The sequence below is a fragment of the Charadrius vociferus genome, unplaced genomic scaffold, assembly GCF_000708025.1.
Source record: "Charadrius vociferus isolate BGI_N301 unplaced genomic scaffold, ASM70802v2 scaffold906, whole genome shotgun sequence".
NCBI classification, from domain to species: domain Eukaryota; kingdom Metazoa; phylum Chordata; class Aves; order Charadriiformes; family Charadriidae; genus Charadrius; species Charadrius vociferus.
In genome coordinates this window covers 1,061,739-1,077,146 of record NW_009648878.1, presented here as the reverse complement: position 1 = coordinate 1,077,146, position 15,408 = coordinate 1,061,739, and the positions used below count along the sequence as shown (strand labels likewise).

Below are 15,408 nucleotides of genomic sequence, written 5' to 3'. Positions count from 1 at the left end.
CTAGGCACACTGAACATTCATTGAATACACTTTAAATATTTTTGACTGATCAACAAGGGACAAATTTAGCTTTTCTTTGCTTTGGCCACCAAACAAGCTAAAAGCTTTATTCTTTTGCACTCATATCCTATCCATTCTGAAAGTATTTCTGAAACATCTGTGCAAAGATTACTCATACAATGAGTATGAATAGTTCAAGTGCAGAAAGACATACAGTTTTCATGCTTTTTGAAATAAGGCAGATTTCTGAATTTACCCTCCCCCAACTCGGGATCTCTGCTCTTTGCTGTAACTCCTGTTTTTCCATAAGCAAATGACTTTGGGGAGAGATGTTTCTGTGCTAACCTCAAAAGAGCACTTCCTCCTATGTAGTCATCTTAACACAATTTGAACGTCCTGACACGCCTCCCAAAACCCTGTTCAAGTTCTTTTTACCAAGTGGCTAGATTTTCCTGCTTGCCCCAACACCTTTCCTAGCTTCCCCGAAGTCAGTTTAGCCACAAAGTCAGCTCAGCCTTCCTCAGAGATGTTGTAATTTTGGGTATCTGCCCAAGAACCTGCAGACTGTTCCACATATGGCTCTCACAAAACCTGGCGCTTCATGGATTAGCCATAATGTAAGGTTAGCTGTTTAAGAAATAGGAAGGCTTTGATCTTGGAGTAGAAATGCAGAGATTAAAAGGCTACTTAGAAAACTAAAGGAAGATTGATAACATGGAAAACTTCGGCAAAGGAGCTGCTTTAAATTAACTCTTTGAAGCCTGAATCTCTCCCTCCCTCCCTCCCTCCCTCTCAGTGCACACATAAGTATCCATTTGGCTGTCAATGTGGAAAAATAACTGATGTCAGATGATGCACTCTGGATATTATGCCAAGTTCCAGTGACAAATCACACAACTATTGAAATGGACGATTAGCGAGAGGGTAAGTGCTCGGGATGGGCTATATTGCTTCTCTTGGAGGACGAGAGGTGCCAATTGTGCGTGTGATTCATAGTGAGGGCTTTGTGAAGCTGATGTAGGTGTGCCACTGGAATGCAATGAGGTGTGGGCATGTCCTGCCTTTCAGCCCTGTCCAGAAGGGTAGGAGATAACCAGCACTATCATATTTGTTCACAGGGGAAGTTGTGGTGTTTTGGAATTTAGCCTGGATTTGGTCCACAGAAGACGAACGCACCAAAAAAGTCTCTAAACATCCTTGAGCTGGACTAACAGGAGCTGTCGCTGTTTGGCAGTTAACTGATGATTTATATATCATATTCAGTGAGCATAAAAATAATATTTTGGACAGAGTTGCACATCTGAAGCCAGAAGTGCAAAGTGGGGAGGAAATTTTAAAGCCCCTAGTGAAAATCTCAAAAAAATACTCGGGTCAGTGTCAGAATAGAAGTGATCATAGGGTTTAGTCTCTAGTCTGAATAACTGGACTCAGGGGGAAAAAAAAAATAATCAAAATTTTAACAAAGACTTTTGGGGAGCTTTTCTGTTGTTTGCAGCAATTGCAGTTTGGAGAAACACTCCTGCATGCTCGTCCTTCTAAAGCTGGCCCAAACCTGTTCTTCTTAGTTAAGTGCAGTGCTCAATTAGAAAGTGATATTATGTGTAATGTCTTGATATTATGTTTAATGTCTTGAATAAACTAGAAATTAATGACTTAATCACTGCAGAACATCTAATACTGTCTTTTGAGCAATTTGGAGGAAATAATAAAAATTAAAATTTAATTTGACATGTTGGAGAAATGGTCTGAAAGTAACTAGGTAAACTTTCCTAGTGTCAATTTTAAAACCCTACGGTTATGAAGGAGAACTCAAGTGAAAGTAGGAATAAGCAGGAGTCTTATCTCCTGCTGGTTTGTGTATGTGACTTTTAACTTGTTGGCTGTCAGCAATCAAATTCCTAAGCATCAACTTTTGTTTTCTGCTATGTATCCTGGGAGTTTCCCTCAAGAGAAGTGGGCTCCAAGAAGTGACGACAATATTTCTCCTTTGAGCACTTCTATGGCATAACATGGAGCAGGGGGGAATGAGCTACTGCTAAATGAGCTGGATCCTGATATATGCAAATGGCAAAAATCCTTTTTCAAAGAAACTGCTGTAGAGTGAATGAATGGAAGAGTCTACATAACAAATTGATTCCCAAGCCGATTAAAAATAGAGACGGTGTATGAGTTGCTTATCTCTTCTGTTGTGGAGGTTAGTGAATTAAGATGAATAATAAAACTACAGTTTTCAGGAGTGTGTCCGACTGGAATCAAGCACATAATAGTGAAGAATTTATGTGAACAGCAGACTCTGAACAGGAAGAGTAACTGTGAGGAACACAAAAGAAGCTTATCAGATTTTCCTCTGTAAATTTGCTTGTGTATTTTTAGCCAACACAGGTTTGCTGTTCTGTAATACATATGAATTTTCTGGGTAGTTTGCAGTATTTCTCTTCAGGTGAGAAGTGGATTTGATCACTGCTTCTCTGCATGTGAAATACAAGAACTGAAATTCCGGCCCCAATAACTCAGTGAAGTCAGTGTGTTGCCTGAAGAGAATGAGTGACTTGATCAGCATCATGCTTGAGGTCTGTTAGAGGGCTGGAGTTAGAACCTGTAGTCTGTTTCCCAGTCCCATGTAAATGAAAGTGAGGGACATTATAAATTTGGCCTGTCTATCATTGTTATCTTTGAAAAGAATTACTGCCTAAATTTCATAAATCTTTCCAGCTGCCACATACCGGTCTTTTTGATTCTGGATTCAGTTAGAGATGACTACTAAATTCCTGTACTTACAGTTCTTTGACAAAACGGGGAGAGGAGAAAAATAACGAGGACAAACTTTCTGGCTGCTGGCACATTTACAGACTCTGTTCACTTCATGCCTTCTGTCAGTTCCCTTGGCAAAGGGACTATTTCCCTCCTCCTTTCCCATGTGGTTTTATGCCATAGCTGGTCAGAGTGAATAAAGCGCAATGGAGAAGAGGAGAAATATACAAATAGCTTTCTACTAGGCTATCACAAAGAAATATTTTTCCTCTGCCATTTGCAAGACAGAAACTTTGTGAAATGGACAAAATTTTACTACTAGCAATTCTAAAAAGTCATAGTCATGTTTACTGTTCTCACTACACGCAACTGTCACAGGGTGTCTGAATTCTTTATGGTTATGAGCACATTAAATGATAATACATGGAAAAAATATGGACACATTTATTTTTTGGAAGTAATTGACCAAAAAAGAATCTCTTGTGAACAAACTCCAGCACTGTACAACAGACAGGAGAGAAGCGAGCCAGAACTAAGGAACACGAGAAACAGAAATTCTTTGGATGTCGCATGGTGGCTTTTGCCAACATGATCAACTGCAAGTCCACAGCGAGACTCCTCACCCGCTGGGTCAGCGTCACGCCAGTGTGAGTTCCCCAAACTTGCTGCTGCACTTCCAAGAGAAGCAACTGTGGGTAACTAAATAGGGTCGTCCATACGTCAGTACTAGTCACGGGTACTGTTTAGTAGCAGGCCAAATGCACACGAGTAGTGTTCCTTCTTGCCACCAAGACTGCATGACATTCATATTCTCCCATTTCACTTCCTTTATCAAATATTACCAATTAAGAGATTGGGTCTTTTGTATTGAACTATTGCACATAGTCCTATTGATAGGGTCAGTAAGCCCTCTGAAAGAGGTACCCCAAATTGATAAGTCAGCTATTATTCACCATAGAGACTACAGGGAAGCTAGACTAGAGCAGTCTGCTGGGGATAGGCAGTGCGTACCCCACCTCTCACAGCACAGAAAGACAACTGATTTCCATGTTAATGGGGCCGTGATAGGTACTAGCTATGCTGAATTTCTCTTTCTTCTTCAAGCCCTGTTTTGTCAAACAACTAGCTTGAACTCCATATTCCCACTCAGAAGTCATATCACAAGAGAAAAGTATTTGAAAACACAGTGTTCAAAATGTTATGCTCTTTGTAAAACAGATTTCTGCACAGTAGCACCAGACACTGTTACCAATCACTTCTTGTAATCCTAAGGAAGGAAAAAAAAAAAGAATAAATGGAACGGCTCGATTTTGCCAGTGGACACAAATTGGTGTGCTAAACAATTCCCATAGAAGGAGATCCACCATGCTTCTGGTTTCTTCTTGACTATTCAAAGACACATCGATGGTGTAGGCACTGTGAACTCAGTCCACTGTTCATGGAGAACTGAACACACCTGGGGCAGGGGATTGGGTTCTCCTGTTTCTAAGAACTGCTGAGGCACTGAAGGTTTACTCTAAAAGGTAAAAGAGTTTTTTCCTGGTTTTGTTTTAAACAAAGACTTGTTTCCCTCTTCTTCCTTCCTCCTCTTCCCAATATTCCTCATGTATTTGAACGCAATTCAAAGACTTGTTCTAATAAAATACAGGAGAAGTATGTTTCCTTTCTGGGAACAAACTTTTCAAATCTCAACTGCAAAGTAGGAGACTTGAAGAAAAAGCAAGCAACTGGCAACGGTCCCTTCAGATGGAAACAATCAAGCAATCCTAACTATGCAGTGGCCACTACTATGTGTTGCTACTGCCTGGAGATGGTCCGAGTTACACAGGAAACTGACCCTTCAAAATGCTACTTGTCGCAAAATAAGGAACAATTTAGAGGGAATTACTGCAGGATTAATTACCTTTAAGCAACTCTTTCAACTTCAAGGACTTGACCTAGAACTCACTGAAGTCAATGGAAAGATTACACAATGTTTTATGACCCCTAGAGAAAGAATTTTCTTAAAGAACTCCATTGATGTAAAATTTTACATAGTGTCATTCCACTAACTCTTAAGACTTGTTGCTTTGATCTGCTTCACTGCTAAAATGAGAGGGGGGAAGGAAGTTACTGTACTGATGCTCCACTTAAGGTATTAGGTAAAAAGACATCCATGTTAAATGTAATTAGTTAATACAAATTAAGATGATTACATGTTCTATTGTCAAGATCATTCAAAGAGTTATTTGCTTTTGTCATTGAAGAGTGCTGCATTAGTTCTCATAATCTGGTTAGTGCATTAGCACTAAGTAAATCCTATTGATTCAGCTGATAAAATGGACCTAAGTAATCTTCGTATTTTGCTGATTTCCCTTATATTAATTTAACATTTAACTCAGTATACAGATTATCAAAGGAGAGGTGTTGACTAATTACACATTTTGAAGAAATAAAATAATGTGCTAGAGATGTTGTGTTTTGCTGTACGTTTGTAGTGTACATCAGGTGCATTTTTCATAGAAGTCCTTATTGACATGGAAGCTGTGACGTAATAGAAAAGCTGTGAATTCCAAGTAGACCGTTTATCCTAAGATAATGCTGAGTGTGGAGACTCTTATTCCAAGATAACATTGCACAACCATTGCATGTCTAGCCAAAACAGTGGTGCAAGAAATGTGTGGGATAGAAAGGAGTCCAGAAAGTAGGAGAAAATCATGCAATTTGCCCTAATTTCCACAGGCTGTGTATTATCACTTCCTCAAGATCATTCCTCCTCTAACATGTCATTGTTTTCACCCACTCCACAGACAGAGCAAGTAATATTTCTTTGTGACCTACACTTGCTTTCTGAACCATTTATGCCATAGATCTTCTTCCCTAGCAGGGTTTTTTATTTATTTATTTATTTACTGTGGGATTTGACTCTGGTTTTACTTGTATGTTTGGAAATGAGGAGTAATTCCACTCTGATGCAAAAGCTGTCTGAGATCAGAAACCCACATGCCTCCTAGAAAGTTCAAGCAACACAACACTGTCCTGGATAATTATAATTACCTACTGTTGCTTTAGTGAGCAATAATGACGGCAATATGTGGTCCTGAGTCAGATCAAGTAGAGTAACTACAGAAACTGCTGAGGTAAGGTTGGTGCTGAGTGAGCTGAAAGGCAGATGTCTGCTTTGTCAGGATTTATGTGTCTCTCCATCGTTTGGCAGCAGAACCTGAGGAAAATTCATTGCTTGCTTAGATGTCTCAACTACCTACCAAAGCCAGGTGGGATGAATCCAGGACTTAGATCTGCATGCGGTGCACTGCAGAATCAGCTTCTCTTTCTCTGGAACATGGAACCGTTTATAAAGAAATCTAAGCAGCTCTTTCAAGAGGGGCTGACACAGTCCCATTGCAGAATAGCCATCAGCAGACTAGACAGAACGTACTCTGGGGCAAAGGAGACTTGGAATTTGGTCTGAAGCCAGGAAAAGAGGCTTAGATCTGAATATTACACATCTCTAATGAGTGTCCTTAATGCTGCATACCTGCTAGCCTACACTTTAGACATTTCTTGCGAGACTGTAAAGGTTTTCAAATTTGCAAAGTTAAATAGGACAAGAAAATAACTCTGTGTCCAGTTCTAGTCTTTAGTGTTATTTAAGGGCCTTCTGAAACTCTGAGACATAAAAAACACATGACCAGAGAATCTAGATATCCACGTTAAAAAAAAAAGACTAATTTTACTTTCTGCCTGAAATTATTTCTGTGCAATTCCAGAGAAAAGCAGCAAAGTCACTCTTCCACACTAATAACCAATAGGGAACCCTGCCTTCAGTGGAAAAATTTGATTAAAAAGTCTGGAAATGGAACATTATTAGTAACTCTGGCTGATAAAGCAGTGCCCTTTGCAGAAAATGGTAGTTTAACGGGTACCACTTTTTCACAGAGAAATCCAGCTTTCATCGAGAAGATGATAAAACACCAAGCAGCAGCACTGGGAGGCAGAGAAAGGCTTCTAACAGGACATCAGGAGAAGGGAACTCTCTGTATTTTTTGCAGCACTCGGGGACTAACAGGTCAGTGCCCAGACCCCATAGCTCCTAGGGCTCAAAAGAGTCTGCAAAGATATCTACCACTCAGGATGGTGCAGTACTTTCCAAAGAGGCTCCCTGACCTGCCTTTGTCCTTGCCTTGCCTTTTTCTTGGGAACTCCCTTGTGATGGTGTCCACGTGGCCAGTCCCAGGGACAGAACAGCCCTGACCTCTATAGTTACACCTCTGCTGAATCTGGCCCAGCCCGCGATAACCGTACCCATACCCATACCATACCTACACTCATACCATACCCCCTACACACTTATACCCATATCCGTACCTGCACCCATGCCCGTGCCTCCCTCAAATGCAGCTCAACCAGACTCTTCCTGCAGTCCCTTAGGCCATGCTGTTTGCCCCAGTTGGGTCTTGCCTGGCCAGATGGGGAGATGGCCGTGTACCTAACGGTGGTGGGGAGCTGGGTGGGGAGCACACCCTGCCTCACACTGTGTCATCCAGGGCACAATGGGGACCCTCGGGGTACCACCTCAGCTTTCAGCAGAGAGGCAGTGAGCTCAGAACAGGAATGTGGATGCAGCCTGTCACCTTACTACTATGGTTTAAGCTCGTTTTAAAGGGTGCCAGTGCACCTTGCCCATCACAGAACCCACAGAGAAGGTCACACAAAATCTGTACGGACTGTGCCAAGCGGAGTGCTGTATGCCATTTGATATAGCATTTCCAGAGGAATAGATGACTGAATCAGTCCGACAGATTCTGGTGCCGGACTTTTAGGGAAAATATTCAGGCATGGTCTAGTTGCAATATAAAAAATATTTCCTCCATGCTGTGAGATTATCTAAATAAACTACATCAACCCTTCCTAATCAGAGAGTTGTGGTGTTATTTTTAAACCTGCCAAAATTTTTTAAACCAAATGGTGTGGGATATTACGGTTATGGGGCCTCAAAAGAGTTATTTGTCTCTGTTTATTTTATTAAATATTCCTAGACATACCCTTAGGATGACAGATCAATAAGTGCCTTTGCGGTTTCCTGATAGAAAGCAGCAATTATTTTCTTCCATTACAATATAAGCATAACCCAATTTTACTCATCTATCATGTGTGTAATGGTAATAAAGAAGCATCACCATGTGTTTATTTTACTGTCACTTTATCTTTTGTTTTGGCGATCTTCTGTTTTCATTTCATGTTTTTCCAACTGTTTGTGCCTTTCATTTGACCGGAGTGGCGACCAGTTTGTCTTGCTTTAGGACACTTGTTGGGAATACCATAGCAAAAGTCTGTCTGTGGTTTCTCTTTTCCTGTAAGGTGAATGGAGTACTTTAGATTTTTGTCTGAACTTACCTGCAGAATTAAAAAAAACCACTGGAACTTTACAGAGCTGAACTTGGATTTCATTTTTAGAGGTGTTTTTCCATGGAAGTCAATAGTGATTGAAGTTGGGTATCAGAGGAGAATTAAGCTCACAATCGTTTAGCACATAAGAGACACAGAAAGGTGAAACAATGCCCATAAGATTATGATCTAACTAATGACAATTGAAATGTATAGTTGAGACCGTCAAGGCTAAACTCAACCCATCTTCCTCACTTGGGGAATCACATTTAATCCATGATAGAGGTGCACACTACTGGACTATTTCTGCAAATGAAGCAAGCAGCATTTGTCTCCTCATCTAAGTACTCCTCTGCTTTGAGAAGTACCACACCGGGCTGGTAGTGACTAACTGACCAAACAAACTCTGCTAAAAGCCTGCATCCAGTTTTCTCGTCATTGTGGGTGAGGAGATTCCTGAACAGTGATTCAAAACCCTCCACAGCAGCTACCTCTCGGATATTCTTGTCCTGACTTGGGCAATGAAACCCCTTTACTGTGACTCCAAATTTTTCTTTTAATTCAAAGCCAGTTCTGTTTCCTCCTTGCTGTCATTGAAGTGACAGCCAGCTCTTCACTGAAGGAAATTATTAGGAAGCGCTAACTGGTCACAGCTCCTCTGAGGTACATCTGATATCAATCAGATGCGCCATTGGATTCACTTTTCCTAATCCTGACTTCAGTGAGTCCAGGCTTTGGCTTATTATGTATTTCACTTAAACACAACTGGAAATGTTTTATTTTGATCTTATGTGGTTTTCCATAAGCACTGGAATAAGCGAAGCACAGTTGTGTCTGGATTTATACCTTGTGGTTGGTTAACTTTGCTGGCCAACTAAGGTCTGAGGGAGACTTTTCCCATGGGTGAGCAATACCGGCTTTGGTGCCTGTGAGTCCTTCTGATATTTATAAAGGGGTTCCTTATACTTCATTGGCTTCCACAGCCTAAGCATATATTGGATCTGTCTCTGGATTCACACCTAGATTCGCATCTTTAAGATTTTTTATTGTGGAGGTTGTCAGGACAACTAACAGAAAGACAGGCATACAATAGCATGACCACATAAACTTCATTCCTTTAGGAAACAAGGCTAAAAGTTAACAAATATTGTCAACCACACTGAGATGAGTTGAAGTATTTCTTTTTAAATGCTTAAAATCTGAGAAGAATGGATTGAGGAAGTGTTTTGGATGTTTTATTCTGGTTTATTTTGGTCTACTTCTACCTTTAGCAGCCTCAGACTAAACAGTCCTGAGGGACAGCCACTTAAAAAGATGGACTACCCAAAGTCCAACAAAATTATGTACAATTGTCTTGTGGGACTTTTTTTGATAACATGAAATAGCCTTCATCAATCAGACTCTAACTGTAAATTATCAGATAGCACTCCCTTGCAAACATTGCTAGAGGCTCATTTTTCTTTTTAATGTTGAAGTTAGTGGTATACCATATTCACTGCTGTACTCTTTTCACTCTTATGACTTAATCTCACAGTGGTCAGTGCCTTTCACTTGCATCAGTGGTCTGTGGTTTCATTCTTTCAACATCAAAGAGAAAGATCATCTTGGCTACATTACAAAAAGCAAGTTTTGAATTTTGCCAAAATAAACTGTGACAAACTCTCACAGTTTATAAAAGCTTTCTTTTAAGTTGAAGGTGACTTACAAAGGGGAAAAAATGGGTTATGCCCTCACGTACGTTTTTATCATGTACAAAAAAAAGGGCCTTAGAAGAGTTGAGGGGTTTCGGCTTCTTTCTTTTTTATTATTATTTTATATCCTGCAAAATCAAGGAAGACCAGAGTTGACATCCCTGACACAAGCATAAGCATAAGATATAACGGGCTTCCCTTCTTCAGCCTGCTTCTTCCCTTCCTTCACCTTCCAACCTTGCAGGTCTATTTTACACACCTGAGAAAAACAAGTGTAGAAAGGACGCCTGGCAAATTCTTGCCAATCTTTTTGGCCAATTGAAACCTGAAAAAACTCAGGGGACACTTTTCATTGGAGCCTTAATAAGTCCTCTGGATTAAAGCAAAAGAAATGGAATGGCAAAGCTTGACAGTCTTGATATTTCAGTGTTAAGCAAACAATCAGGACAGGAATTTCTGACTGCCTTTATGCCATTTAAAGGAACCACAAGAAATCACAGAAACATTTTCCCCTTTATCAATTTAATGTAGCAGAAATCAGAGTTCTGATGACATTTCTTGAAAATGGGCAACTATAATAAACCGTCTGCAGTATAAGACATTCAGTTCTGATATGCAAAGCAGCAGCAGACTCTGGAAAAGCTTTTGAAACAGGAAAGTACTTCCCAGCATGTGAAAAGTGGCAAATTATTCTGTCAATATTTTAATGGTATACTTTGCTATGAAAAGATCACCTTATGAAACAGGTGTATAGGCAAGAACAGAATGAGATAAGTTAAAGGCCACAAGCTTTAAAGTCAGTCACTCACAAATAAAATGCCCTGGGAAAAAGGAAAAAAAGTACTTTCAGAGAAGAACAATGTTCATTGTTAAAAACGAACTGAAAAATAATAAAAAAAAAAGGATATTAAGGAATGAAATGAAAAATTAGGACAGCAATAACACAGTGAAGAAAGATAAGAAGTTGCTGTGCTGAATGTTTGCTAACTTCTTTTTAGTTCCTGAAAATTGCCTTCCCCCCTCCAAAAAAAAGGGAATAAACTGCTAGGTCTGTTGTGGTTGCTATATCAGCATCCACTGGCAATGCCTACATCTGAGTTTAACACCTGGAGCCTGCGATAAGCAGTCGTCCCCTGAATGCCAAGGCTGTTGTGATGATGCTCAAGATAGGGTTGGACCCCCCTCTGAGCACCTTCCCGCTCCTGGGGAGAAGACACAGCAGCTCTGTAATGGATCCTTCTCCCCAGAACCCCCAGTCTCACCCCTGACAGCAAAGTGCAGCCCTTCTCTTTCACGCAGGAGGTTCCCACCTCCAACCAGGGCATGTACCCTGTCCTGACACCCTGTGCTGGGCAACCAGGCTGAGGAGGACTCCGGTGGTATCGGGGTGATGAAGACCTGCGGTTCCCACCCTCACCAGGAGACATCCCAACAACGGGGCACAACAGATCCCATCAAGCCCAAATGCAGGCTGAGCTGTTGCTCAGTCCCGACACAGGGCTCACACTGGCTCGCGAGGCTGAGCAGAGCCCCACCATAATGGCTCTGGCCCTGCCCCCTGGGAAATGACAGCGTGTCACTTCTGAGCTCCCGTTTTCTTGTATTTGAGAAAAGAAAGCTCCCCAGAGGTGACATTTAAGGCCCTGCTGTGTAAGCAGGTACAATTCAAAGCTCTAGCAGTTTATGTTTCAAAATAGAATCATAGAACAGTTTAGGTTGGAAGAGACCTTAAACATCATCTAGTTCCCACCCCTGTGCCATAGGCAGGGACACCTCCCACTAGACCAGGTTGCTCAAAGCCCCATCCAGCCTGGCCTTAAACACCTCCAGGGATGGAGCTTCCACAACTTCTCTGGGCAACCGGTTCCAGTGCCTTACCACCCTCAGAGTGAAAAATTCCTTCCTAATAGCTAATCTAAATCTACCCTCTTCCAGTTTAAAGCCATCCCCCCTCGTCCCATCAATAAAATAAATGTTTAAAATACTCGATTCCCTGATTATGTATTTCCTTTACAAGAGCTGAAACCTGCACAGACACTTGCAAGAAGGGAAGAAATAACTTCTGTGCTTCCTTCGCTGGCAATATTTCAGGTGGCTCGAAAGCAGCAACCACCTGAACACATGGTGTACAGAAAGGCAGCCCTCCCATCCCAGACTACCAGCATCCTCATTCAGATACACTTCTCACAGACACTTCTTTCATTAAGAAAACTGATTGCAGTGGGACCGTTTATGTATCGAGCATGAGTAATTGTATTACAATCTGGCTCTTCATGGCATGTTCCAAACCAGCTCTTTCATTTTTTTCCAAAGAGGGCAGTGATTCAGCATTAACACAGTTTAAAGTCTGAATGATATTTTCAGGGACTCCTCAGTGCACATGGATACGGATATTAATGAATACTTTTTTTGAGATATTGAAAGAAAAAATTGCCTAAATGTTCCATTTATCTGCATCACAGTCTCTCAAGAACACAGAAAAATAACTACTTACAAATAAAATAAGAAAAAGGATTTTTTTTCCCAGTTCCGCTTATACTTTCTTCGCACCATAAGGACCTCAGTGATTTTCATAGTCAATTTACAGGAACTAATCCTTACAGAGATGAATCATCAGCAATGTGAAATAATCTGAATTGATCAGGGACTTACACTTCGTAAGTGAAACTGAGGGGACGGCTACCAGGCTATGGAGTATGCAAAGAGAGAACCAGAGTCACACAATGTAAGAAATTAATTGTCACTTACCCTGTTCAAGCAGTATTTGCTCTCTTTCCTGTAAAAGTGCTGGAGACATTTCATGTTCTGCTTGTCGACAATCTTGTTGAAGAACTCATTGATGGTCCGCACGGAGACGGCGCAAACAGCAGATCTGTTGGTTGGCTCAGAAGAGTCTGGTTTGCTTTGTGCAAAAACGCCGTAGAGAATATCATCGCTCAACCCGAGGCCCATTTCGTGGGCTAGAGCTGCACCTGGCTTGCTTACGTAGGCAGCTTGCAAAATGTTGAATACCTCCTTTCGGATGGACCTCTTCCTCCGCTTTTCGGTAAAGATACACTCAAGAGGCATTTCCATGTAAGAACGCATCTCTGAGTCTAAAGTGCAGAAGCGGATAATTCTAGTGTGAAAAGCCTGGGAGTCAAGAGATTCTCTCTGAACAGTCAGAAAATAGACAAAGTGATCATTTTCAAAGGCATGGACATACCTAATGGGATATGAGTCGCGGAACTGAGGGAGGATATCTATATAAGACTGATCTGTGAGAAATTCAAAACCGTCCTGTGTTTCTTTTAACCTTCTAACTGATATTGAATGAAGTACATGAGGAGGCTGAAATGTAGACGCCACAGTATTTCCAACAAAGAAGTTGACAAACCTGTCCTTTTCAGTCACCAAAACTTTGGTTCCTAAAGTGCTTACAACACAGTCAGGACAATTATCTGCTTCTCCGTCCACCCGGGGTGAATACATGCAGTGCACCTCGCTTTCGATGTCAGCAGGGTTGTCAGGGTGAATGATGTGACGGTGGCAGATGCCTCCGGACACGCTACCACAGCTGATGAGCTGATCATCATAATAGGTTTCCAAGAGCAACGCCATGTTGACATTATCTTTCCATATGCTGTTAGATAAATTGGCTTTATCTTTGCAGTCTTCGCATGGCGCGCAGTCAGGGTTCTCCAAAATGGGCCCAGTTTTGTACACAGAAATGTTCTGGAGAGTTTCATTTAGTACATAAATCTTGTTGACTGCTCCAACATAAACATGATGCTTGTATAAAACTACATTCTGAATCGGTGTTTCTGCAATGAAGTTAGGGAGATCATATTTTACACTCAAATTCATCTCTGATTTTTTAGCTGCTTCTTTGCATTGTCCATGGCTCCTCTGCAGCAAGGCCAACAGGAATACGATAAACCCATAAGGATATGCAGTAAAAGGCTTCATTGTCATAGATTTAATCTGTCACAATATATTTAAAGGAAAGAGCGGTTATATTTCATATACTAAATCATCAGTTTGTCAGTCAACAGAAATCCATTTCTAGGCTGCGTGTATTAGCTGAACTATTTCAGTGTAAGAAGTGTCGTAATCTTGCTTAGTGTCATTAATAGTCTCAAGCTAGAAACTGCTAGTTACTGTTCTTCACGGGTACCCACTTCACTGCTTTCAGAACAATTCACAGAAGGATTTTCTTATGATGAATTTTGCAAGACCCCTCAGTGTGTTGTACGGCAGCAGAAGAGAGACGACTACGTCCACATGGGCATTAAACCCATTAAAATCAGCTGACTGATACAATTTAGAATAACATGGGGCATAGGTAGGTGAAAGCAAATCTGCTCAGGACACCCAGGGCACAACTGCACACAAAGCATGGTCGCGCTTCAGTGTGTGGAAATAAGATATTTGGCAAGTTCCTCCAGGGGCTGAGCTCGTTCTCAGCACAGCTGCTCAAAAATGAGAAGTAGGAAAGACATAAAACAATCTGAAGATTTGAGCTGGAAGTGGGCTTCTCTTTTGTTCTGTTAACATTTTTGATTAACCAAGGAAGAGACTTTTCTCGACCAGACCAAAGGAAGAAACCTCTCTCTCTCCCTCCAGCTCCCCCAAATCACTATCTTTCATAAGGGCCTGGTTTGGAAAAAAAAAAAAAAGAACGTTTTTTTTCAGCCAGCTCTATTTCTTGGAATCGTCATTTTCCCCAGTGTTGACAAGGTTTTGTAATATATCGTTAGAATATTTTATGCATCATGTGGTGCCTGGCATGTGCAAGTTTTATTTTAGGCCTTGTACCACAGCAGTAAGTCACCCTGGTGAACCTTTACAAGATACAGACCTATCACTGTCTTGTAAACAAAGCAGTATCAAGTGACCTACAGCCATTAACTGATGAAATCAAAAAACCTAGCACTTTCCTTTTTTTTTTTTTTCTTTCACTTCTCCACACCATTGTTTGAAGTGGCTGGAAAAACCAAAGGCAGATGACTAGTGTGATATTTCACCCCCTCGGAAGATCAATTAACTGAACTGTGGTTATGAGCGTTTCGGTGCAGTGTCCACGCTATGCCATGTCACACCAGACATTTTCTGTTAATGTCATGACACAGTTGTTAAGCCAAATTTAGCTTCTTCATGGAGAAAACAATTATGCGTTCTAACAGCAATGTGATAACACACTTTGGGAAAATACTTATAGTTTGGCTGTAGTTAAGCAATTGTTGCCAATAGGGAAATGCTTATGACCACTGAAAGGATTTAAAATAGACAGCCTTGAAAATCACAAGCTAATAATAGGAATCTGTACTGACTTTTTATTTCATTAAGACTTCAAGCAAAATGAAAAGATGACTATAGACCAGAGCTGTTTCAGCTGAGTATGAACTCAGTGTTTTCACTAGATTGGTTAAAACAATCCATCAATACTCTCCTGCATTCCTTGTGACATTTTATTTCAGCGTCCACTGGACTCTTTCTGTGGCTTGCCTCATTAATTGCACAAAATAATAGGTTTTGGAAACAAAGAATTGTTCTTCCTCCCTGTTACCTGATAAGAATCGCGATTGAGAGCTGGGGATAAAAATCAAAACCACAGGCT

General features: G+C 40.9%; 1 protein-coding gene across 1 annotated transcript in view; it reads right to left on the bottom strand.

The window, feature by feature from the left end:
* The window catches only part of MET (MET proto-oncogene, receptor tyrosine kinase), a 71,139-nt gene extending 57,376 nt beyond the window's left edge, over positions 1–13,763 (bottom strand). Inside the window, exon 1 of the mRNA XM_009887081.1 lies at positions 12,558–13,763. Within this exon, the coding sequence (XP_009885383.1) occupies positions 12,558–13,763 (1,206 nt within the window). The remainder of the gene's footprint in view (positions 1–12,557) is intronic.
* Positions 13,764–15,408: the final 1,645 nt, after the last annotated feature.